Source organism: Clinocottus analis, unplaced genomic scaffold (genome assembly GCF_023055335.1).
Source record: "Clinocottus analis isolate CAN_PGR_092001 unplaced genomic scaffold, fCliAna1.0.p SCAF_8, whole genome shotgun sequence".
In the NCBI taxonomy this organism is placed as follows: domain Eukaryota; kingdom Metazoa; phylum Chordata; class Actinopteri; order Perciformes; family Cottidae; genus Clinocottus; species Clinocottus analis.
This window is the reverse complement of record NW_027176240.1, coordinates 12,966,256-12,993,314: the sequence shown is the minus strand read 5'-3', so window position 1 is coordinate 12,993,314 and position 27,059 is coordinate 12,966,256. Positions and strand designations below refer to the sequence as shown.

The window sequence follows — 27,059 nt, the reverse complement described above, 5'->3', positions numbered from 1 at the left end:
AAAATCTTAGAAGAATAATTAAAATGCCATTCGACATTATTAAATATAGTATATCAACTACTACTGTAAACATATGTGTGACCAGATTGGAGTACAGTACCAATCAATCTTCACTCAATCTTCTTCATTCAAGTTCATGTTCAATAGCACTCTGTTACTAAACAGCAGTACTTTACACAAGTGATTCATTCCTGTCACTAAAAAAAACAATCGATGTGTCAAATATATAATTGATAGAAATACATTCAAGAGCTGAATTTTGAAAGATAAACTAGTTTTAAATCAAAGTCAACGCTGTAAACCAAATAATTATAGTAAATTGCGATTATGTGACTTTTCTTTGCTTCGCCTGTATTTGACAGGAGAGCAGTTTTTGGAAAGCCTTACACATTTAATGGTTGTGGAAAAAGTGAGCTCATTGTAATATAGTAAAGTCACTGACAGTGAACAGGGAGCCGAATGAACCATCCCACAGCTTGCGGCTGTTGTACTTCACGTCACCCAATAATATTGTAGCTTTCTTTCCTAGTATAATGCATGAAGAGCCACCACAGTAGAATGAACAGTAACTTATGAACAGAGATCATCTTTTCCTTCTTTTTTCACCTCATATTGTTCCATCTACTCATTTGTAAATGGCACACTGTCTTTTTATTATCTTTCATTTTAGTTTTGAGCACCAAATATACAGTAGACTACATAGTTTATACTCATGAACATACTTTCACAGTTTGAATATTATTGTTTTTACAAAGGAGGGATAAAGGAGCAGCCTCTGGTTTTCCACTCAAATGTGAAGTCATCTGGATACACCAGTGCCCCAAAGTAGGTTCAAAGAGTAACTTTTTACCTCATTGCAAATGAAATTACAGTTTATTACAGTCAAAAATTGGGACCAGTGTTAAAAGCCACTTTAATTTGAATTCAAGTGAAAGGAAGATTAGAATTAAAAATTAAGTTAAACGGACCGTATTCAAAACATGAAGTATGACATGAGGTTTGATGACATCACAGAAATATTCAGATTGTGTTTTTGCTTTTCAGAAATAGAATGTTTTCACCTACAACAAATAGCCAGAAGATACCCTCCTCTAAAAAGGCTAACAAACATCTGTAAGCAATCCCATCATTTGAAATACAATGTTGAGAAAGTTTTCAAATGGTATTGTTGATACTAACAGAAATGTATTGTTTGTCATTTAGAGGTTTACTTCTCAGAGATTATCCAGCAGACATTGCAGCACCTACTATTTCACGCATTCATCTCAGCATTTCCCATAAACCAGTCCACTGCCTTCAATATTCAGGTGAGACAATGTAGCTGCTGCATAATATAATGATACACGTAAGTCCTAGATCTTGATTACATCTGTGTAAAGGTTAAACTACTTGAATTTCATTTGAGCCCTCAGTTGCACACTGATAGCTGTCCCATGATCATGTGTCAGGACCGTAGAATGGTCCTCCATGATACGAGAACATGATGTTATCGAATGGTGTCATTTTTACATTTAATCGGATTGTTACAATCCGTTGGATCCTGAACTTGTAGTTTGAAGCATTGCATTGCAAAAATAAAAGAGTTACATACTGTATCCAGTTTTGTCCATTCTCTACTGGAAGGGTGAATGAAGGTATAACAACCATGTATGAAGTATAATTGGTACTAAAAAGGCCAGTTAATTGTTGTCTTTAAAGGCTTATATAAAACCTAACTTTCCTACTACGTTTAAAAACAGAGGTCTAGTTTTCTGGTGATGCTATTTCAGATGTTGACTAAAAAACCCTATGAAGACAATAGTGTGTTTCCTTGTCTCTTCCAGGTGACGGGAAACAAATACTGTGTGGTCTTGGCGACAGCACAGTGTTATTGTACAAGACCTCCCTTGCTGGCAATCCTACTGTCTACACAGGTGCATGAAGTGGTCATAAGTATCCATCCATAAAAAACGTGTTATTCAGTATTTGCGCTTAGTCACCTCAGTGTTATTGCATGCAGTGTATTTAAGATATGATTGATGATAGGGCTTTATTAATTGGCACAATCATCCAAGCTTAAAATCTTACCCCTGAAGACGCCGAGAATGACAATACTAAGAAGTTCATCCTCAGCTTGGATTCAGCTCAGCCTTATTTGGGATATTCACTTTATTAGCTATCACTGTCAAATAATAAATGCATAGTTCTCTTATAACAGAACGAACAGGATTTGGTTATATTCCAACGCAGGAATTTAGTACATGTCATTTTAGTTTTTGCTATACATTAAAACCTAGTTGATGATCGAAAAAGAAAGATGTAAAGGTCACGGTTCTAAGACCAACTAGGTTTGACCTCATGTCTTACAATTTTACACAGTATCAAAAATTTAAACAATACAATGAGCAGTCAATTCTGTCTGCTACCCAGTGATCCTAAGCAGTAAAGTAAAGACAGAGACAAGCAAAGAAAGGATAACCTTCATTGGCAAGTGTGTCTTTTGCATTTGATGGCTTACGTTCAGTGGGAGCTCAGTCTCCACAAAGGGGCAGCAGAGATAAGAGGACAGAAGTGGAGGTGACCAGTAGGTCAGCATGTGCCTATCCTCTTCACTCTGAGCAGCACTATAAAAGTTAATGTTGCAGCCACACGCTGTTTTCAGGATAATTTCAAACCTCCCTTTTTATAAGCAGGGCATGACAAACCAGTGAGCAGTGTGAGCTGGAGCCTCAGCAGACAGTGGTGGTTGAGTGTGTCAGAGGACCAGTCGGTACGAATCTGGACCCGTGGCAGCCCAGAGCCAGCCATTATCATGGTGAAAGACTTGCACATTCACAAATACAACCTTGGACTAATGCATCTTTTAATTGATAAAAACCTAACCACTACACCCGCATTTAAGTCTGTATCAAACATCACCTCACTTGAAACCTGTAAATTGAGGACCAGCCTGAGTGACTTCACATCCTTTCTCTGAAGGCCTACAACTCAAATTGATTTAGAAGTATAAAACAATTACATATGTATTTGTCACTCAATACATAAAAAAGGGTTGTTTTACCTGTATTCACAATGTTTTAATTTGTTGTATATATTTAAAATATATAGTGTCTGTTTTTAATGTTGGAACTAGTTAAGTTACATATGTGTTAGGAGCTGTGTAATAATGGTGATGGAAAGAGTTAACTATGTATTACATAGTGGTGAAATGGAGGTAAGAGACGTTATGAGAAGAACATTCTCTAATGTTGCACTTTGCTGATTGGATAGTTCCTGAACTTAGAGCATCCAAAACTCTGATCATACGCAGACCTTCCTTACATCATTGGATATCACATTTAACGGGACAGTCAGAAGTGTGTCTATTTCCTCTTGCCAAGTGCAAACTCAATCTGGGGTCTCCCCATAGCTGAAGCTTTGCTTCACTCTGAGATTGTTTTGAGCTTGGCCGGGTCTGCAGCCTTTGACTGGTTGGTGTTCTTGTGAAAGTATTTGGCAACAAATGTCTTTTCAGGGACAAGAGTTCTCTCGAGGTGAGCCAGAATTACAAATAGCTTTGCTCAGTTATACGTGAAAACTCTAGAAAGAAATATGAACTATAAAGACAAAAAAATAGGATGGTGGTTAGTGTTAGAGCAAGCAGTCTTGTTTGTTCTTGTGGTTTCTTTCTCTACCCCCAATTGAGGGTGTTGCATGTGTCATTTTAAGCAATTAAACAGCTATAATGGCGTACAGCACTTACTAATAAAGCTTTTTATTGCTTTAAGCTTTCAGCAGTGGCAACAAGGAGTACAATGTTAGACAAAATTATTAAAACTATTTTTTCAAGGTTTTTGCCTTCTTTTTTTTAACATGTATTTATTTATTTTTTACATCAGTGACGTTTTAAATACTTAAAAAACTTAAATAAGGAATAAATACTTATATTATTTGTATTAATTTACATTATCCTTTGTAGAAAATTAAATTAGGATTTATTTTAGTAATATATTTTCATACATCATGAGTGTCGCAATAATTCTGATTTCTGTCTCCTGTCCTTCCTCCTTTAGGGGGACAGCATGTTCTCCAAACCCATTAGAGGTGCTCAGTTTTATTACCTTGACAAATTCCTGCTTCTGGCATCTGGCCCCTCTCTTTGCTTGTACCTGTACAATGTGGACATCACGCGAGACACCATAAAAAGGTAATTACAAGAGATCATGGTGCAGAACAGTTTAGCATGTGTACTTGATATTAATGCATATCTAACTATGGATGATGCATGCCATTCATTGTTTCACTCATGTCACAATGTACTGAATTATCTCAAAATATACCCTTGGTCTCTACAAACATCGTGTATAAGAATCAATCGATTTTATTGTAGTATTACAAAATATATATTAATACTGTATACTGTTCCTGTGTATATACTGCTTATGCTTCTTGTATTCTATTATTTGTTAATATGGAAGCCATATGGATAATATAGCTGAAAAAAGACATTGCCTGGTAGAGAAGTATAATTATATAATGGTATATTGAGTGACACAATCACATTAGCATCCAATCAAACCTCAACAATGTACATTATGACCACTTTCTTGTTGGCCTCTAAACAGTCACAATGACACATTGAGGATTACGTGCCTTTATCAAGAGAACATAAACAACGATTGCAGTGTAGTAAGGACATTCTTGAGTGATTTTAAACCAATCATTTGGCACTTTTCCCTTCCAGTCACCCATGTATTATAGATCAAAGGATTCATCTTTTCTGAGACTTATTTCCTGGATGTAGGGCATTGTTGCTTAAGCAAGCTTTGTTACTGGTTTGACAAGAGTCTGGCTTTATTTAGCTGCTACCACACATTTCACACTACTAACACTCATTACCACCTAAATTGCTTGGCTGTGTCCTTAAGCTGTCAGGGCTTATGCTGGAGACCAGGGAAATGTTGAATGTAAATGCTATGTTTGAGAAGTGCATGTTGCTGATTGATCTTTTTCCTCTTTATGTAGTTATATGTGTGATACATCTTGTGAATGGAAACACAAACAATAAAAAGTAAATACAAAAATAGTGTTAAAGGGTAGCGAATACTCTTTCACAGACAGAGGTAAAGAATGATAAGAGTGATTATGTTCTAATTTTAATTTAAATTTTGATATCTCCCATTTACCGGTTGAGAAAATGATGCCACTTCTTTTTTTTCTTCTTAGATATCACCAACGGAGTGTCGTTAAATTGACCAAATGCTTCACAACGACATCAGCCACAGACATCACAACATTGTCCGCAATCAATGACTTTTTCTCTTGTATCCTTCTTGGTGTCATGATTGTTTGTGCTGCAGGAAGTGTTTGAGTTTAGACCGTGCTGATGTTGTGGAGGGCAAAGTGAACACGCGTTGCCTCAGGGCTTTACATTTTAGAGAATGTCTGCATTCCAGCCACTTGTTAGGGTTTACAATGATTTTACTTTCTAATAAATCCACCAAGGTGAGCTGTGTTGTTGGGATGAGCAAAATCCTGACTCGAGCTTGGGAGTTGAAAATGGATGCACATTGATTACAGAAAAAAAAACGTTTTTGCTATTTCGAAGTAAATGATCACTTTGCATGAGGTTTTTTTCATTTTTTATAATAAAACGTTATCACTATTTTATAATGTAATTGGTTTTTTTTTACAAATACACTACATTTATTATAAATGTATTTTCTCATTACACTATGCAGCTGCCTTCATCTGTGCCTCTGCTCCTTCAGGCCTCTTGTATGGCTTCTTGGGACCTGTTTAACATTTTTTTTTTTTTATCAAATCACATATCACTTCTCTTTATCCATGTAATACCTGGTTAAAATACATGGAAGGGCCTTCGCGAGACCCTAGACGTGTGATTGGTCACAGGGCTCGTGTGACCATGAACATGTGCTGTGATTGGTCAGTGAAGCTAGAGTCTCACCTAGAAGCTAGAATTTTAAGACTTACTGATGACCCCTTTCCCACAAAGGTTTATGTGCTTCTGATAAGTGAAATGCTGATGATGTTATTGTTTTTTTTTACATTTACAGTCATATTTAATCATAAACTAGCCACAGCGCTGTTGCTGCTGCACCTGGGGGTGCCGGTGCTTCTAGCTGCGGCCTCTACCCGCGGCCTCTTCTTGGCGTGGGGAAAGGTTGTCACAGGCGCAGCTGTATTGAAAGCTTGTAGTTTGTAATAATAAATAATAAATGTCGTAACTTTTCTTAAAAGCTGCCTCAGACATTGTTCTGGTGTGTGGCTCAGATCGATCTCTTCAAGTATTTGACATGAACAAGGGTGCAGTTGCCTCAATGCTGCCTGAAGCCCACAGCAGAGCCATCCACTGCATTACACAAAACAAGGTAAGACAATTTAAACATTACTGACTCCCCAAATAGGAACTAAACAAGTGATATCACCTATATATGACCTTATCTTTATTATATACATACACACTACAACATCTTTCTAATATCTGATCTACAACTTTACAGTTCACAGTCTGTTTGTATGTCTCTGTCATTCTTTCTGTCTGTCTGTCAGATGACAGACTGTGTGAGGTGGAAATTGTTTTGAGTCACAAAAATGTAATTTGCTTCAGAAGCTTTTTTAGAGAATGTTTAATTTGACTAAAACTTACGCCAACCTCTCACCTTGCTGAATGGAAGACATCTCATCACTCTTAAGACTGACTAAGTGTCATTCAGATCTGACCCACATAGCAAAGATTTTTGGCAAAAATTGTTTGTATGACCCCCATCTTCCATCGTGCTCTTGAAGGGTCAATTGTTTGGCAGATGTCACAGCCTTATGTAAGACTTCTATTAGTGCCGGCGAGTTACATAAGGCACAGATCATCTTTGGGGGAATAAAAGTGTTAGCTTGTGGTGTGAATGAAGAAGGTCATGTTTGAAAAAAAGGAGGAGAAATACCCAAAAGTTTCCATGACAAATGGACAGGACATGCTATCATCACTATCATTCATCTTGCTGAGTGTTTAAACACAAATCCCTGGTGCATCAGGATTAAGACTGCCATACGAGATGGCAGGAGGAGAGCATACTGAATGCTGGCCTTGGAGTAATGCTGTTCCATGATGCAGTTTGGGTTTATGTGGCCTTACTCCCACATCCCGGTCTTGGACCAACGCAGGCCCAATTTGCTGATGTCTAATAAGTAGACAGCTTGGGCCTGTATCGACATCCATTACAGTGCTATGAAGAATAAAATACTGCATCACTCAAAATAAACCTCTCAATATAATAATAGTAATACATTAAAATACACGTCTGAGTTTTCTGCATATCTTTTACATTTCTGTGCAGCTAATAAATAAAAGTCCTAGTTTCTTATATAGTCTTATTGATGTTTGCCAGTTTTGTAAACAACACCATTCATTCTGACAATGAAAATATGGAAATCTTACAGAAGCTTATATAACTTATTGGAACACTAAAAAGTCTATATTTGTGTGTGTGTGTGTGTGTGTGTGTGTGTGTGTGTGTGTGAGAGAGAGACAGAGAGAGAGAGAGAGAGAGAGAGAGAGAGAGAGAGAGAGAGAGAGAGAGAGAGAGAGAGAAAGAGGCTTGTACCCAGTGACCCTTGGGTGTTGACCTGTGCATACTTGACACTCTTGGCCTGGATTAGCTGCACACACTGCAGCTAGTGGCATGGATTAAATGCATCAACTCATTCAACTGTGATGCACTCTTACACACAGCTGACTATACACCTTCGACCACGAGGTGCCTGTTCGTTGTCACGCCAGCTATTGTGTGCTCTCCGCTATGGAAAGCTAGCAGTCTGTTGTTTCAGCTTGGCTATTGCGTCAATGTGGGGTCCTCAGCCCTGGTGCCCGAGGGCCTTTGGATGCTGCTGGATTAATACCTACGGATCAGAGAGATTGCCCTGCCTGGAGACTGCATGCATAACATCAGTCTTCCCTCCATTCTTGCTTTCTTGTCGAGAGATGGACCAACCATCAGGAGCTGCAGTTTGTGAAGCAGCTTTTCCCACTTCAAATTTCCATCGCCTCTTCTGCAAAATTCAGCTGGAACTCATCAGAGCAGGGGACTTCTCGGAAAAATGGAACTGGAAATGCCCTCTCAGACTCCCTTTCTCACACTCTTAATGGAAGTCTAAACAAAAAAATACCCTCCCTCCCTCCCTCCCTCCCTCCCTCCCTCCCTCCCTCTCTCTCTCTCTCTCTCTCTCTCTCTCTCTCTCTCTCTCTCTCTCTCTCTCTCTCTCTCTCTCTCTCTCTCTCTGTCTCTCTCTCTCTCTCTCTCTGTCTCTCTCTCTCTCTCTCTCTCTCTCTCTCTCTCTCTCTCTCTCTCTCTCTCTCTCTCTCTCTCTCTCTCTCTCTTAGTGTGAACGTCATACATCCAGAATGTATGTCTAGCTGTGCACTGGGTGGACTATGTATATTGTTGAAGCATATCTTATTGTAGTGCATAAAGGAGGGAAAATTACACAAAGACAAATTAACAAAAATGTTGCTTCCATTTCAGTTTTCCTCCCAGCCTCAATGGGCTTATACTGTCTTCAATGACACCTTCTACATTTAGCTTCTAATAATGCAACCTGCAATACTAATGTGAAGACATATCGCCGACAAACTTTCACATTACTGGACAATAATGGGAGATTTATAACCTATTTAACTCAAGCAAGTGCTGATGAGTTTTCATTTTATTTGTTATTTCACAGGGCTCCATGTTCAGCACACAAGCGCCGGATTTATACAACCTCTTCCTCACCAGTGCAGTGACGGATGGGGTGAAGATGTGGGACCTCCGTACAATGAGGTTGGTTTGAGTATAGTTTATTCTGTTGGATTTGTATTTGATGCAATTTAAATGGGAAAATTAGGCAAGAACAGTGCCTTTAAATGGCTCTGTCTATATATCCATGTTTACGAAATACTGCTTCAGTTTCTTCAAGCATTTGATAACATCAGAAAAATAATGTTACATTGGTGTATGGCAACCCAAACAAGACAGTATTGATTCCTATACATGTCTTTTCTTGACAACTCGGAAACTTGGCTATTTGTGGCATACAATTGTAAAATTACTTTCTCATTACGAAATAATAGTATTTTTTGCTAAATTCAAAAAAGGCATTTGGAATACCTGAATGAAACCTATATAACAGCTAAACATTGTGAGAATCATGTATATATGTATTGGTTTCACAACTATTACATTGACTGTGACAATTGACTTTAATGAAACTGGCTTTACAGTCTCAATCACTACTTACACTGGCTGAAGGGTTGCTTCATCTTTCCATTTTCCAAAGCCTATACATGATGCTCGTACATTAAGGAAGAAACTGATATTGTTTTTTTGCTATTCCTATGAGTACAAATGCCCTTTATATTTGAATGACATAAAACATTTCTTAAACAAACATTCCTCAGTTTTTCATTTTCCAAAGTACGTATTTTTTTGCTCCATAAAAGGCGGATAATTCAAGTAGGATTTCAAAATGTTCTTTTTGGCCCGGTATAAGACATTTTTGAGTGTTTCATTCCTTCATGGCTGAGCCTGCTTTCATGTTTAACTCCTTACCCCAGTTTCAATCAAAACCGTATTTCTATCTGATAAATATTTGTACTTGGTTTCTAGGTCAACTTCTGGTTCTTAGTGCTGACATCAAGCATCCCTCAGCAAATGCTGGTCCTATGGAGTGAAACATATGGACAAAAGAAAACAATACGTAAAAACAGATTGTTTATGTATTTGGTTTTGTGGGCCCTTTTACTTTGGGTTCTCTCTTTCATAAACCTTACTTTACCTTAAAAACAGTTCCAGCTCCCTTAAATGTATTTTTTTTTTTTATCTGAAGATTGCCGCTAATGGAAGTAGTTAAATCCATTCTTAGTTGTATGCTTACCAAAATCTCCTCATGATATAACAAGGCAATAAAAAAGTTCTTAGAACAATGAATTTGAGTACTTGCAAAGTACCAATTTGAATTCCTAATAATATAAATTCAGTTCTAACAATAACTTTTAAAACATGTCTTATTCGGTCGGAGTTGGAGTCGGAGCTGTTGCTAACTTTAGGCTAACCCCCATCACTTTAATCATCAACTGGTTGAAAAGTAACAGGAGGTCTTCAGGAGTTGAAGCATTTGTTTAGGGAGAAATAAATTATACACACACTGCAGTGATACATTCACAACTGTAACGTTATTGCTCACCTCATACTTACCGCCATATACTCTCTCATTTATTCAACCGGATATATAATAAATGTACATTTAATATAATTAACAGAGTCATTAACAGAGTTATTTTATGACTTTGAGTCCTTTCCCTCTGACAGGGGGCTACGGTCCATCAGGACTAAGGCCTCGCGCCACACAAACACTTTCTTCTCATCTGCAGATGGGTTCATCAATAAAGCCCGGGACCCAGACACTTATACCTCCAGGATAGTTTCTTACAGTTACAGACCCTTGTCTTGTAATATACAGATAACACTTTCATAACCTACGTGTTTACCATATTCTATTTTACAATTTCATGTTTATACTTTTGTGCACTGTAACCCACGAATCACCTAGCCAAATTCCTTGTATATGTAACTTACTTAAGTAAACAGTTTCCGATTCTGACACTCAACTCCATTGACCGAAACTCTAAATTGTAACAAATCGGGGGTTAATACTGCATTTTGTCGTCAATTGTAAAGGAGGACTTCCAGAAAAGCCACGATGGGAAATGTATATTTCACTCAGTGGAAACTTCTGAAACTCAATTGTAATTGTGTTTTGCTCTCTCACATGAAAATCCCTAGCACGTTGTGCTCCTTCCTGCCCCGGTGTATCCATAGAAGATTTAAGGTTGATAATGGTTTATGAACGTTTGCAACACTTAAAGAAAGAGGTTTATAATGTAAGCCACTGGCTTATAACCAGTTATTTTTTAAAGCCTTTATTCACCCTTTACATTTTTTAAATCTGTGCAAGGTTCAAGTTTAGGGGTCTACACAGCAGTTTAGGATAGTTTTAAATCAGTCCCTACCAATTCTAAAGATAAACCCAACAGAAGTGTCTCTTTAGTCCAGCGATGTATTCCCTTTAAATATGGAGGGAATGCCAACGCCGCATAAATTAACATTGTGACTAAATAGATCAATAATGCATTTGTATTAAACAATGTGAAAATGTACAAGAGAATAGGCCGCTTTCGTCTGATTTGCTTGTTCACAGTTAAATTGGGTGAAATATATTGGCTGCAAATAAAGAGCTATGATTAGCCTGCTGATTACCTTGATGACTGACACTGAATACCCAGGTGGAGTCAGGAACCGTACAGGCCTCCACCCAAGAGGATCAGCAGTCTGTGTTAGTCATCAAAAGAATGCAGTATAGTCATCCCTTACACAACACATAGACTGTGTGTGTGTGTGTGTGTGTGTGTGTGTGTGTGTGTGTGTGTGTGTGTGTGTGTGTGTGTGTGTGTGTGTGTGTGTGTGTGGTGGGAGGAATTAAGCCGAACATCTCATAAGTCAAAACGTTAGATCCTCATTCTGACCTAGAAAACCAGATAAGAGTTGTTGATACTGACTTGTTAACTGTTTTTTATCAAAGTGTAAATTGTGTCTGTTGCAGACCTAAATGTCCAGATGTACTGATGGGGATTTAGAAACAGATGTTTCTTATCCATCTTCCTATGCATCAACATGAAAAGAGATAAAAAGAGATGTGTCATGCGTAGCTCAACCCTACACTCAACCCTGTCAACCCTGTTGAGTGTAGGTATCTACTGTATATTCAAGCTAACCTCTACAAATGTAGTATTCATCAAATTACATGAATTCAAACATTAAAAAACAATTTCCTTTAAAAAAAAAATGCAAACGGTTTAGCACTCAACAATCATCTCAACAGTCAAGGCTTTAGGTTGCTTTGCTGCCGTTCCCCTTCAGACCCCTCCAACATTATACGTTTCATAACGTGATTTTCTATTTCTATTTTATTTAACTCACCGTACTCGGTGTATCAAATGTCTTAATGAACACCAGTGACCTACTTTTAGCCAAGCTTAATGACATTAGCATGTGAATGTCAAAGACATGCTCTCACCATATCCTGTCGAAGCCCTGCCAACATGCCAGTCCATACAGAGACCCTCGCTCATAGAGCTGTAAGTGGCATTGTAAAGACATTACATGCTGTTGCAAAGCAAAAGAAACAGCACAGAAGTTGCACGAGGGGACCATTCATCATCAACATTCGCTTTCCTGGGTTTTGCTGGAGTCATGCTCAACTACTTGTCTTCTGCTGGTTCAGACAATTGTAAAACCGGAAGTCTGCAGGATGTGGCATTCTGCTACTTGGTAATTCCTGCTAGAGTTCAGCATACTGTATAGACATTGCATCCTCATCTAACATCACACCACATCCCAACATATCACAAAAGATGGCTGCACTTGTGTGTGAAATGCTATTCATTCCCATTCCAAAGATCACTTTCAAGCAGTATTTTTTTCATTTATTCCACCGTGTTTTGTCTCAGACTTTTTCTTGGCACACGGAGTTCAGGGTGCAATCATTTCCAATAGGTTAAATTATATTGTTTTATATGAAATATACATGTTATGTGCTCATAATAGGGCCATTGCAATGAAACAACCCTGAAATGATATAGTTTCATTCCCAATGGGACCCAGAACAACTAAGATTATGTTATGACATTACCGGTCCAATATTCAGTGCTTCCTGCATCTCAGGCTAGTTTGAGTTTGTAAACTTCATCCTATCGCACCACTTTCTTTCTCAGGTGTGTGCGGCGCTATGAGAACCATCTAAATCGCTGCCATCCGTGCTCTTCGGCCATATCGCCATGTGGCCGGTTCATCGCCTCAGGCTCCGAGGATAACTGTGTGAGTTGTGACATCTTTCTTTATTGTTTACAGTTTGTGTATAATTCTCTACACAAACTGTATTTGACAAGAGAGCATTTTTTTTTCAATTTTGTAAGACTGAATATGGTTTAATTGATGTATTCTGCCAATCAAAGCCAGCTACCTATAAGTTGATGGCTCCTGTGACATTTTAAACACTTCAAAAAGATTGGATATATATCATGATCATGTGTCACTGTCTGGACAGTTAACAGAATGGTGTATCTGTCAGTAATAAAGCAACAAAATATAGCAGCCTAAGATATCTTCACAAAATCTGTTCTGTTAAATCAGACTACCATAATGCAAAGGGGGTAGATATGCCCTGCATGGATGAATCATACATACCACCATATTTGTTGAATCGAGTTGTATCATATGGGATGTACATTATATTGTAATGTCTTACTCGGCTTTGTAAAGCAGGACAGCAGGAAAACAGCAGCATTTATTTATCAGTTTCACCTCCATTTAAGGTGAGGACTGTTTGTGCTTGACTTAGATATTTTGATTTTTTGGACTTGAAGCCTTTTTCCAAGTCAAATTCAACATTCATGTTGAAGCAGAACTATTTAATTGCTTTTCCAGACAGCGCTTTGTACTTGATTTCAGGACATTTTTAGAAGACTGCCTCCCTTTTCCTTATCCATCTCTTTTTTCTTCGGGTGTACGTGCTTATTGAAAGCAGTGGAATTATATATGCATGCCGCTGGATATTATTAATTATGGGGACTCAGAACAGCACGGACATTTGAGAGCATCTCTGTCGAGATTGGACATTTCCAATGTTTCTTGGAAATCGGGAGAGTATATGGTAGTTAGCTACACCATATTTATTTGTAGCTGCCCTGAGACTTCCATAAGCCAGACACATTTGTACTTGTCTTAATATATCAAAAAGCAATCATGGAAAAAAGGAACCCAAATACTTTAAAATGACTCCCTAGATCATATTACACATTTTCCAAAAAACACAAGGCCAGAAACAATCCAAGTGGAATATTATTTCAATGTGGTCAATATTAACCTGTTATTCGTTCAGTATTATCCTTGCTCTCAGCTTCAGTTAGAGTTGATATAAGCTGATACATCTGGGGATCCATGTGATATTTAAGCATTCCTGAAAAAACTTCTTTCTTCTAAGTATCTAATACCCTGCATGTTACCACACACGTCATATGCCTCAGACAGGAGACACTTTACCCATGGACCGTTTGACAGAGCCCACTTTTTTGATGCGTTTTTCAGAGAAACATAATACAAAACAGCTGCAGGAATCTGATGAGTCGTCGTCTGGTAACAAACATCCTCGCATCTGTTTTTATCTCCACTCATAGCACTAAAGCACACAACTGGGTCTTAAAACTCACTGATTGTATTTACATTAAATCTACCATTTTATAAAATTTCCATTTGAATTGTCGATTCAAAGAAGATGTCTACACAAGCGCTGTACACATGGGTTAATATGCACCCAAGATCAAGTGTAAATTCAACACCTACAAGTATATTAATAAAAAGCACAGCACTTTTACTACATCAAGATCGAAAATAACTGTTATGTATCCGCAAGGGTTCATTAGGATTGTTTATCGGTTTCAATTGCGTCAATGGTCACTAAACTTAAATTAATGCTGGATGCTGATCATAACTCACTTAAGACTTTTGAACGGAGAGTTCAGTGGAGCAACTCTTTTCTGTAACTATAACAAATGATGTAAAGTGAAGTCGGCACACCACATTCACTGGGTCATCAAGGAGCACAGGAACATATAGATGTATTACGGTTGTCCCAGCAGGAACAGGTCTTGAAAAGGAGCCTATCCAAGAGAAAGAACCATATGATTGTCGTTGACTCCGCTGCCATTGTACATATATGTCATTGACTCACACTCCACTGAACAAAACTGCCAACTCTGTCATGCTGCTTTTAGAGTGTGCGTGGACCACAGAGGGAGGGTCTCTTATTGGACCTTTCAGAGCGTTTGAAGGGGGCGGTGCCTTCAACATGACATGCCAACATACACACTGAGCAAAGAAGATGCAATTTCCCTTTTTGCGGTGGAAGACAAAGAGCATTCTGCTGTATAAACCTCAACCTGAAGGAAGTCCTTGTGTCCGAGTAGTATAGGAGGAATGTGGTTTGAGAGTAGCCTCGCTGCGGTCACCACGCATCCAGAAACTAGGGTGCACAGGCAGGTTGGTTAGTTCACACTGTTGGCCGAGGTCAATGCAAGCAGCAAAGCTGTCTTGAATGACGCCTTCAGATAGTAGCACTCCAGAAGCTCGGAGGGATCCGTTACCTAGGCCTGGAGAGCAAATGGCAGTTCCCAATGCAGGATGCATTGCTTCACCAGGCAGTAAAATATGATTGAAAGTACAGGTGAAAGACTAAACAACAAATGAACATAGTATGGATGTTTGCTGTTCACAAACTCACTGCATATGTGGGCTCTTGTATGTACAGTATGTGCTGGAGCTCAAACACGGAACACTTAAAGAGAAAACTAAACGTTTCCTTAAAGTTGAAATGATCCCTAAAGGAAATCTACATCTGTTCATCTGTCTGCTCGTGTCTTTTGGTTGACTTTGTCTGTAGTTTACCATACTAAATTTGTGCATCTTGGTCAGTCAGAACACACTTGCATCTTGTATGTATAATGTGTATATATATATATATATATATATATATATATATATATATATATATATATATATATATATATATATATATATATATATATGTATATAAATAATTATATATATATATGTTTTATATTGGTACTTCATGGTTACGATTCATACCTGTATCTTATTCATTTCAGGTATACATTTATGACATACGCAGCAGCAGCTACCTCCATAGACTTCAAAAACACTCAGACACAGTGCTCAGTGTGACTTTCAACCCCGCCACACCAGAGGTAAGAACATCCTTTTACTTTTTGTCTTTGTAGTTAAGTTATTTCCTGTATCTTGTTACTCCTAAAACATTAATTCAATGTCACATTTACCAGAACAGAAGTATCTCATCTGAAATAAAGACATGTTCTCTACATCTCAGTAAGCTATTGACCAGAGTAAATATTTTAGACAGTTTCAGTAAATTTACATCAGATATCACAAACCAGAGATTGTTTTTACTTTCCAGATGATGACCTACAGTATCTTAATTTTGCATGAACACTCCAGGGAACAGACATAGCAAAAGTGTTAATGTATGTTTACCATACATTCCTCCCATGATTATGTTTGCACATCAGTTTTATCTAAAATATCTTAATCAGGTATGAAAGGAGAATGTCTAAAAGCAAAGATAAGAGGTTCACGATGAAAAGCTGTGTCAATCAAAGGTCATGTTTTCTTTAATCCAATAAATTGCTTCACTTGTTAAGTCTTGTTTCTTGAATTTCACTTCAGAAATGTTGTAAAATTCAAATTTTCAAAGCAAATATAAAATCTCAGGATACAGTATGCATATGTATAGCACTTTATGATAATTAACAAGTAGAAATCATAATAGGTTGTTTTTATGCGGTCTTCTGATTCAAATTTTTAAAATTCACATGGTTTAAAAGTCATATATCATTTTGACTCATATTTCAAAGTAAGTTAGTTAAACAGGTCTGAACCAGCTCAACTTGCTTTGAACTCCAACTGTGTTTAAGTTTACAAGTCTTTTTTTTTTCAAGGAATGATGTCCTCAGGCTGAAGTCACATAGCAGGTTTTGTGAGACCATTCTGAAGGTCAGGGTTAGTGGACTTGCATGTCAGTGACCTCACAGAACTTCTGCTTATGTTTAATAAAGCTAAACAAATTTAAAATTGCTCTCGTGGCTGTGCCTGAGGTGTGTGAATGTGTGTAAACATTAGTGCTGATGGGCAAGTGGAATCTTGCATGGTCGCTCTTCCCATCAGTGTGTGAATGGGTATATGATGTCATGTAGTGTTAAAGTGCTTTGAGTGGTCGGAAGAATAGAAAAGAAGCGATACAAGTAAAGGTCCATTTACCAATTAACTCAACTCTGCAACTCCCATTGGATCCATTGTAGTTTTATATTGTTGTACTGTGTCTAAAGGGATGTGGCAGAGACCATATTCAATATTGATGGCACTGTGTAAAATGTAGGGATGCTTTGAATGCTTCAGTTTGTGATGTCCTCCCTAATGTCCATAGTTATTAAACACTGTTGGCATAATATCAATTTAAACTGGCATATGTCCATAGAAATCCAGGAACTCTGTGGTCTCACCAAGGACACATACAGTGCGTCACACAGGACAAAGATATTTGTCTATCTTGAATTGCCATTTTAGGAAAATAAGAAATCTAAGTGTACTTTCTGCATCCTTTCAAAATATCCACAGCATTTCTTACAGAGCAACAGTAACTTTGGAAATGTTTTATATGTCACTTGATGATTTTCCTTTGTAACTTCTTTAAGCAAATTGATTTTTTTAAAAAGAAGCATTTTAGACTATAACACCACAACCTCTGCTCGATGTCTTATGAGACTTTTTGTTGTCTTTTGGACTTGAGACACATGTTTTCAATCTTCATGTCCATCTGTGTAACACCATTCAGTTAAAACGTGCAGCACAATGATACATTCACATTTCCAAGTTTGAAAGTGGAAAGTTGGATCCGCAGCCATTTACTGGCTGAATGCAGTAATCTGCAGAGTTTGAAGACACACTTCATCATTTAGAGCATGACCGCTCTCCATCAGCTCGTCTGTATATTGTGTTTAGCTTGATAGAACATGCGGACAAAGCAGAAACTCTAAAAAAAAGAAAATGTTCATGTTAAATTAGAACACAACTTTGAAGACTTACTGTAGTTGCAGTAACACTCTTATCAATCAGATATTTTTCGTGAGCTCGTCTCTTCACTTCCAGGGCTCCAGTTCTGCAGGAAATTAAAAAAGCATGATAAGTTTTCCTCTTTAAAAAACAAGCATCATTTGTTCCTCACATACGATTTATATTGTGTTGATGACACATAATGAGAATAGGTGAGAGGTGAAGCATAAAAAATTAGAATAAAATAAAAGACATATTGGTACAATGCAGTGCCTTGGCCTTGTGTGTGATTATAACTACAATAGCTTTCAATATACTTTTAATATTTATTCAGGCTTTGGTAGTTGTCTGTCTCATGGAAATCATATTTTTATTCACAGAAATAGTTGCTCATGAAATAAGCATGCCTCCTCAGCCTAACCAACAACCAGTAATGCTGTTTATAATGTTTATCATGTTTATTGCATCAACTGTCTGCTCCAATGTTTTCCAAGCAATGTTCCGAATGCAATTAGCACACAGATGCACATTCATATTTGTTCACACAGCTACTTTTGTGTCTGTCTATCCGAAGGAAAAGAGCTGTTCTTGATCAGTGATTGAAATCAACATTCACTGGGGCCTGTCTTTCTCAGGACCTCCTCGAGGAAGGACGACCTCTGCAATGCTCAGCAAATTAAGATAAAACTGCATGAAATTGAAAGCTTCACATCCTTTGACCGAACTTTGTCATATTTTATTCCAGGGAGGTTTGACAAAATAATCTCAACCTGAAGTCGACTAGCAAGCTTTCAGCCATATCACACAGTGTTCATTAGTGGAAGGAGTCTGCTCAGTTAACATAGAGATGAATCAGTTGACATGTGCGCTCAGTAAATTTCATGATTCCATCCGCAGCACTTTTATGACAAGTTAATTCTTCATTCTTCCCCTCAGACTTTATCTTGGCAAAAGTAGTCTAACAAAATAATCCCAACTCAAAGTCCTTTTGCAAGCATTTTCCAAAACAGTTTTTTATTTGCTTATTTGTACTTTCATGCTGATGGATCATAATATTTTATCATATTAAAAACTCCTATCATTGACTTTTGGTTTTACTTTGGATAATACTCATAGTATTCATATATATTAATGGATGGCTTCGGTCAAGTTACATTATTACGCTTATGTTATAATTCTTTATTTTTTAAACATTGGTCCACCTGCAAAGTTGACAAATAAAACCTATAGCTCAGCAGGGCAGGATACATTGTGTAGTTTTTAGGATCTGCCTCCTTTTCTTTGTGTTTGCAAAATGAATGATATAGTAAATCATTCTATAATATTGTTGATGTGGCTTACGTTGCTACAGATTGATGTTCCTGCTAAATGGTCCTGCTATACAGCTCTTAGATGAAGCACTGATGGTATTAGTTACAGAAAACTCACCTTTATGTTAGCTGAAATGTGTTGTTTTCTTAATTCTCAGACAGTGGATCTTCTACTTCTATATTTCGTGCCTGGCTCAGCTTTGTGAGGCTGCTTCTCGGTAAACTTAATACGGTCGACGTAATGTCTTACTGGAATGGATGCACGCATATCTATCTTTATTTTTCTTTTGTTGGCCAAAAACGTTTGAATAAATTATCAGAAGTATTTCCTGAGCTGCATTTTCTACAAAACATGAAAATAATGCTCACAAAAAGTGTCCCCAACCTTTACTCAACTTGCTTTTTTAGCCACATTTGAGATCTAGATGTTCTACATATTTACTGCTGCGAGAACCCTCCGATGCAAGGCACAGACAGATAATGCGATGCATATTTTCCACCCATTTTTCACTCATGTTTTCCATCCTGAAACTTAAAAGACCATCAAACTGGCAGATCTACCTCCAGGGTTCATTCCCTCAGGTTTATTCCTGTACTTTGGGTTGTAATGAATGATTCCAACGTTTACTGTCTCTTCACTTTGTTGTCTTGTAAAATCTTGTGGGACTCCACATGGCATACCTCAGTAATGTGCTGTAAGGTCTCCTGTGTTAGACCTACATGTGCTACCATAAATGTAGACTTTCAAATTGTACTTGCAAAGTATTTTATCGCTTGCAACAGGGATAATTCTGTCTCTGCTGGTTCAACACATAGGGTTACTCTCTTTTTATTTTTAGATTAAAGAGAAGGCAAAATAATCTGCGTCCAATTTGAGTCGAGCCTGGAAACAAGGCAGTGGTACTACTGCATCTGGAGCTTCATCAAATGAATTTAGGATTTTAAAAGATATAGGATCATAAGTAAAGGCAACGACAAATGCTGCAGCAAGAAACAAATCACCAATGACTTCAGAAAAACAGGTTACTAGGTCAGACTAGAAAAATAGATTTAATGAGGCTGACTATTTGGATGAGGCGGATTCCTTTATTGTCTCATCCCAAACTGTCGTTTGCTCCAATTACATTGTTCCTCATCAGCAGTGGAAATGTCTTCGTAGGATTTAAATATTCCTCCTTGATTAAAAAAGGGCTTGTTTGTGCTACATTTTGTGTCTGTGATTTAAAGGATGCCTTTGAATTTCATTGAGCTCTGAGATCAGTTTTCAAATGCAAAGACCCCATCTAAAAACTGTTCTTTGTATATTCTTGAGTTGCTACCACCTTCTAGGTGTCAGAACAGAAGAGATGTCTTGAGAGACTTTGAGTCGCAGACCTAAAAGAATCGTTCTCTAAAATCTTTAAATCAAATATTTGTATAAATGAAATACAAACAAAAGAAGACAAAGAGTCACTTCACGTAATGTAACCTAGATTCAAGAGGAGAGAGAGAAACATCAATATTAAAATGTCTTTATCTTGTGTCAGCCTTTTGCTCATACCATACAAGTTGGACAATTTGTAAAAGTTGTAACTTCCAGCTGAACAAAAAGGAGCAGTAGGAGACATTCACAAGCCAGAGCCTGCAATTGAAAACAAAGATTTAAGACAAACTTGAGTTCCAATGTTCGCTGAATGATGCTGTCAACATTTTCATTTGGCAAGTTCAGTTTACTACGTGCTGGCAGAACTGACAAAAAGATATACAAAAAAAGAATGTTCATTTTTTTGTTTGGTTTATTAAAAGATAATTTGATGATTGATGAAGATTATGTGGCTCAAATTGTTCTTGGAGCACAAATGACCTAAGATTTGAACAAAGGTTTTTGGAATCTGATGTAAAAAAATGTGCAACTATAAATTGTGTTTGTGGTGAGTAAGGTTTCCTGTTGTTTAACACGTGTTTGTCTCTGCGAACGTATCCTTGAGCAAGAAACTGAACTCTCCTCCGTCTCAGAAACCTAAATATACAATTATTCAATTTATACAAGTCTGTGTTTGTTGAAAGGGCTATGAATATAAACAAAATAGCATCAAAATGAAATAAGAACTATTATATACACTGTCAGTTCCAGTCTGATTAAGGGACACATTTTAGAACTTTTCCCCTCAAAATACTTACGACCTCATTTGCACTTCATGTGCTGAGTTAGTGCAGAACTGTGACCGCAGCTGTCTCGAAAAGTTAACATGTTCCAACTTCCAAACTAGAAAGATGAACAAAGAGTGAATCATCTCGCTGGCTTTCAAGCAGTGCTACTCTTGTCTCCATATGTCAGCACGTGTCATCTTTGCTCTTTGCGAGCAGGCATAACATGCAGCTGGCATTCCCACTAGATCTTTTTACTGTATCTTCTCATTTGGCATTTGAAGAAGCTATCCACACAGCTGAGGCCTTTTTAGTATTTTATCTCTTTGTTTCCTTTTTTGCTGGACCCGAGAGAGCAAAACGCTCTTCTCAAACTGTAGCGGCCAGACAGCAAATACAGAGGTGGACTCTGCCATCTGCTCCAGAATGTCTCAATAGAGTGAGACACAGACTGAACTGAGACAGCCTTTCTGAAATCAACCGGCCTGGGTTCAACACAGCTGGACAGCAAGGAACAGGAAGTGATGAAATAAAAAGTTTGGGTCGAGTTGCAAAGTTACAGGAGGAATCGTTCAAGCCTTTCACATGTAGTCGACAACGTTTTCTCAGTTGGTCATGATTATTTGGTGTTAATAGTGGATACCGTGAATAACTATGTATATAGGAGGTTATAAAGAGCCTCTGTGCACAAGTCACCGCCAATACTATGACTAGCAACAGACTATATACTTTCCTTTCACTGATATGTACTTGTATGCTTATCAAACAGGTGACCCTTGTGACCGTCTGCTTCTTTTTCTATCACTCATGTGGACCTTCAGCTCTCAGCATGTATAGTACAGAACATCCTGGTATGCTGGCATTTGTTCAGTCTGCGCTGATGAATGATATCCTTTTAGAAGAAAAACACATCGCTCCTCATATCTTCAAAGTATAAGCTTTTATCATCACTTTCTGCAGAAGGTCACCAATATTTGACACACAGTCTTCACCACTGAGAATCCAACACAGATTGTATTCATAATCGGAATTGTTATTTCTGCTTTGAACTATCAATGATTTGTGGTCTTTTTTTCCGCTGTGGTATTGAGCCGGCATGCCTGACAACAACTTTGATTATGTAACATTTGAGACACGCCATGCAAAGTTGCAATCTGATTTAAGATCCCTGAGTGGCAATAACGTTTTGAACGAGATTTCAATACACTAAACAGGCCTTCAAATAAACACAAAGCTCATAAAATAGGATGCAGCCCACATTTCAGCTGTGTTTCTCATGCATGACCTATGAATAAATGATCAAAAGTCAAATGACACATAATCTACAAAATCTAGGAAGGCTGTTGATCTTGAGGAAAGATAAATAATTCACTTCTGATGGCCCAGCATGACACCTTGCGACACGTCTACAGTGAATCAGCTCGCAATAAGTATTGACTTCTGACCTGAGAGGTCACCCCAAACCCTCAGTCCTCATCAGCTTAGCTTGCCTCAGCCTCACTGAACAGAGGTTGAAGGTTGCAGAGATGGAATGTGTTGGATTACAGATGTTTGTTACTAGCATATGGTGTTAAAAATCCATCCATGTTATTGCTTTTCTCGAAAATCTCTAATTTAACTTCAAGTCTATACAGTTCATGCTTACATGGAGACGATAGTTGATGAATAGAGCTGTGGTTGCTAATGGAGCTGCTCTCTGACCCTCTTAAGATTTAAGTTGCTATTTTAGAAGCCTGCTGGCAAGACCCAGACAGCTTGGCTATTGTTAATTAAGGTCATTAAGCAGAAGGTCATGGAGAAAGAAGACTTCTTGAACCGGTTTGTTTCATGGGAGAGCCTCAACCACTTTTATATGTGAACAAATACTAGTATAACACGTGCTTATGTAGGTGTAGTGTGGCTACCTTTTTGCAGAAATCCTGCAACATTCACTTGTCAAAAGACGATGCGTTTCACCTGTGTTTAATCTCGTGTATGCTTGAGTCATCCTCGGCCCTGAGTCTTTGTGACTCCCTGTCCTCGCACAGGCATCTGCTTGTTGGTAAAAAAAAAAAAAAAAAAAAAGAGAAGATTTCTCCTGCATAAAACAGCTTTAGTAGGTTGGAAAATGTTTAGACTTTTGTGCCAAATGTGTTTTTATCACTGTTTGGCAAGTTGCTGTTTTGCAGGATTCCCGCTGTTAGTATACTTAGAAAAGAAACTTCTTAATATCTCCCTACAAATCACCGTAAATGACTGATGCTCCACGGCACATCTGGACATTTAGCCAAGCATTGCCTTTAGTTTGCAACTTAGGTTGTTTTCGCTTATGTTTTCATCGCAAAGGATTTGTGAAGTCCCTTAAGGCTTCAAATGGGATTAATTGTCGTACAAACAAACTCGGCTTGAAGTAGGAGGAAATTGATTTGAAATGGTTTGTCACACTCCCTGTTCTTACGCTTGGAAAAACATTGAAAATAGAGCCGTTTGTGAAGAACTGTCTTGAATAATGACATATATTCTTTACTTTAGCAGCTGCAGATATTAATTTGATAATATCACAAGCCTCATTCTGAACCCAAAATGGAGGGTTTCCTGTTGTTATTGCGGCTGCTGGTAGATTTTTGAGGTAATGCTCTCTTACCCATATTTTCTCTTCTGGCTGATGGGAACAGATGAGATAATGCTTCCTTCTTGCAAAGAAATAGTGAACTTAAGTGCTTGTTCCACATGTCTGTTACAGTGTGTGTGTGTGTGTGTGTGTGTGTGTGTGTGTGTGTGTGTGTGTGTGTGTGTGTGTGTGTGTGTGTGTGGATTAAATATCTGTACAGGGTGTGGGTTGATGTTAGTTTTTTTGATATGTGAGTGTCTTATTAATGTCTAAACAGTTGACTCACCATGACTGTAATGGATAGGAACCTCAAGACTAAACAAAGTTGTAAAGTTAGACCTTATGGTGATGCTTGTTATGCAACTTCCTCTTAATAGAGAATCGTAAAAACGAGACGAGTGCCTCTGCAGTTCCTGGAAAATATTGAAGGTTACGATACTGGAACTCTAGTTTGGAACCCTCGACCGGAAATCTGCATAAGCGTAACCAGTCAATCAGGCGATCAGGTTACCTAAATACGTGCAGACCCCACAGTATATACGGCTGCACACACCGCTGTCTGCTATCCTACACCACAGTCAACGAGCAGTGGGAGCGACAGGGCCCCCGTCATTAAAGGGCTCCGCTGATCATTTCCTATATTGTTGTTCTTCTTGAAGGAGTTGTGTTTAACATTCTCATTCTCCTTCTGAATCAAATACTCAACAGTTTTAAGAGAAAAGGGATTCACTTAACACTTAATTATATTGAATTATCATACATATATATATCACAACACATTTTGGGTTTGTCCACCAACTTTGACTGCTTTTATGAACCTCGGGATAGAAACAGTGAGGCTGCCTACAAGAGCAGAGTTTACGCTGGATTGTTCTTCTTTTACGGCCAGTAAGACCCACAATTCCAACCATATAGAACGAAAAGTTAAATGAAAAGTTTCCATCTTGGATTACTGCGGAGCCATGTTGGTATTTGGAATTGACCATATGGCCAGATGGCGTGGATTTCAATCCTTGATTCTCTCTCTCATCACAGCAAAGCATTGCGACAAAGCGTGGGAAGTGATCAAACTGTCCAGGCCAGGGTCCAGTAAAGGGCGGAGCCTGTATGAGTTTGAACCACAAGAGTAAAAGCTAAACGTAATGTCTTGTTTTTTTTTCTTCTCTGTCTCTCATAGCTGCTAACTGGGACCTTGGATGGGAGGCTGAGACTGTTTCAGCCCCTGAGTGGGGCTTGTCTGTCTCATGACACCAGTGCTGCTGCGCAGAGTGTCCCCACCATGACTGTGTAATTACAGCAGGCGGCTGCAAAGACCATGCAGGTTTCATTAAAGCAGTTCCAACCCTCTGGCTAGAAGTTTATTGGGATAGGAGAAATAAGTGATTTAGTTGTCTATGAGGATCAAAAATAGATTCAAGTTTAAAGAGTTTTTGTTTTCATTGTTATATGTGTTATGTGTCTGTTGTGTTCTTCAACCTCAGCGCTTAATTTCAGCTCATCGTTATGAAACTTCAGGTCTGTATGTCATTACACCGCTTTACTTTTGACTGAGATTCAAAGAGATATTTCATCAGATTCATTGAACCACATTATTGTCATGATATGATGGTGGTGATATGTACTCAATTACAGATGATTACAGATACATTTACCAAAAACTGTTTTATCAGTGGTTAGTCCTATCTGTCCGTCCACATTCTGGCAGAGCATCAGATTTTCAGATTTTCTTTGTTCAGTCTGTGAAACAGATGTACTTCTACATCACGGGCTGGGACAACTACTTAACAGATCAGTACACAGAGCAATGACATCAGCTGGGTGCAACCTGTTTGGCTGCCAGACACACAGATGCTACTACTGTTCATACTGACACACCCATCCGCATTGTTTAAGCTGTACATTTACTCTTCCTTACCCACAAACGCAACAATGTTTAAGCTGCAACTCACATCAACTATGCAACTGTATTAGAACAGAATGAAAAAGTAGGACTTTGACACTGTGAAATGTAAAATTAAAAGGGCGACATTAGTAATATGTCAAGTATAAGTAACTTGGCATATCATAATTACATGATTGTGGAACTTGAATTTTGTTAAATCTTTTGTCTGTTTGTTGTATTCTGCATGTTGTTGTGTTACTGTCTTTTTGTTTCAGAAACGTGTCAGGTGTGTCTCAAGTTTTACTTCTTCATTGGATTCTATTCATTATACTATTAAATATACTGTGATGTAGTCATTGAAACTAAGTCTTACACAATGGTCTTTGGCATAAGAAAGAACCTCAACTCCAACTTTACCTTTTTAATTTTAGTTTGTCAAGACGGTAGCTCTCTCCAAAAAGTTGATGAAATTAGATATCTGAGTTAATGGATTTTTATTTTTAATCACACATTAATGTGTGATGAAATGTTAGTTCTGGCACTGGGGGTCTGTTTCAGACCTACTGCAGATACGCTGGCTGTTGACAAATGGGAGGAATTCATGAAAAATGACATTAGAAAGAGAGGCTTTCAGCTCGAGAAGCAAGCTAAAGACATTCACCAATGAGACTGTCGAGAATGCTATGGCATTTACTATAAGTGAGACATCTGCCACAAAACCTTCACAGTCCCTAACATTGGAAATAAGTCAGCTAAGGACTTTGTCATTGTTGGCTGTGGGGGTCACCTTGCCACACCTTGTATGACCTCACTCCATCAGTTTATGACTATAAGGGGAGAATTCCTGTTCTAGTTGAGATCCTCTCAACAAACTCTTAAAGATGTCATACCTCATGAGAATTAATAGAAAATAAAAGAGGCATATATTTTGCAAAGCACACCAGAGCACAACTTTTTTCAAAAAGGTCTGTTTTTATGAATCAAATGTGCCTTGAAAAAAAAAAAAAAATTGAGTGACCGGAGAATTCAAAAGACTTGCTAGTTGAGACAAAACCAGCTGACTGAAGAGTCAGAACATGCGCTTTGCTTCCTCACATTTCAAAGCACATTTGAGAAAACGCTCTTAATCCTGCTCATGTTCACAGTTGTCACTCATGCGCCTGTTGTCTTTTAGTCAAAATAAAACAACACTGTGTTATTGGCTAAACAGATCTTGTGAGAAGCTTCTAGATTAATAAATGATGCCAGGAAGCAAAACAAGTCGGTGAAACATGAGAGAAATGTAGTTAACCATGCCAGTGGATCAGAGTGCTGCTCTCCACATCCCTGCAGAGATGTTAATGAGAGAGTATTTTCATTTCGATGGATCTGGATGGGCTCCAGATATTCCCAGAGTTAGTCCCGCTATACTTCCTTTGGCTTAGCTTCTATATTTCTAT

The 27,059-nt window shown here is 38.0% G+C and overlaps 1 protein-coding gene across 2 annotated transcripts in view; it reads left to right on the top strand.

Moving 5' to 3' along the window:
• Positions 1 to 26,052, top strand: part of wdr27 (WD repeat domain 27) — a 35,410-nt gene extending 9,358 nt beyond the window's left edge. Inside the window, exons 13-24 of one of the 2 annotated variants that reach the window (XM_068567982.1) lie at positions 756 to 825; positions 1,045 to 1,113; positions 1,204 to 1,307; positions 1,824 to 1,913; positions 2,673 to 2,794; positions 4,032 to 4,165; positions 5,185 to 5,282; positions 6,229 to 6,350; positions 8,698 to 8,795; positions 12,785 to 12,887; positions 15,734 to 15,832; positions 24,916 to 26,052. In XM_068567982.1, coding sequence (XP_068424083.1) covers positions 756 to 825; positions 1,045 to 1,113; positions 1,204 to 1,307; positions 1,824 to 1,913; positions 2,673 to 2,794; positions 4,032 to 4,165; positions 5,185 to 5,282; positions 6,229 to 6,350; positions 8,698 to 8,795; positions 12,785 to 12,887; positions 15,734 to 15,832; positions 24,916 to 25,029 — 1,223 coding nt within the window. In that variant the 3' untranslated portion in view covers positions 25,030 to 26,052. Of the gene's footprint in view, positions 1 to 755; positions 826 to 1,044; positions 1,114 to 1,203; positions 1,308 to 1,823; positions 1,914 to 2,672; positions 2,795 to 4,031; positions 4,166 to 5,184; positions 5,283 to 6,228; positions 6,351 to 8,697; positions 8,796 to 9,620; positions 9,751 to 12,784; positions 12,888 to 15,733; positions 15,833 to 24,915 lie in introns of those variants that run through there. The other variant, XM_068567983.1, reaches the window with a different exon arrangement.
• The last annotated feature ends 1,007 nt before the right edge of the window (positions 26,053 to 27,059 follow it).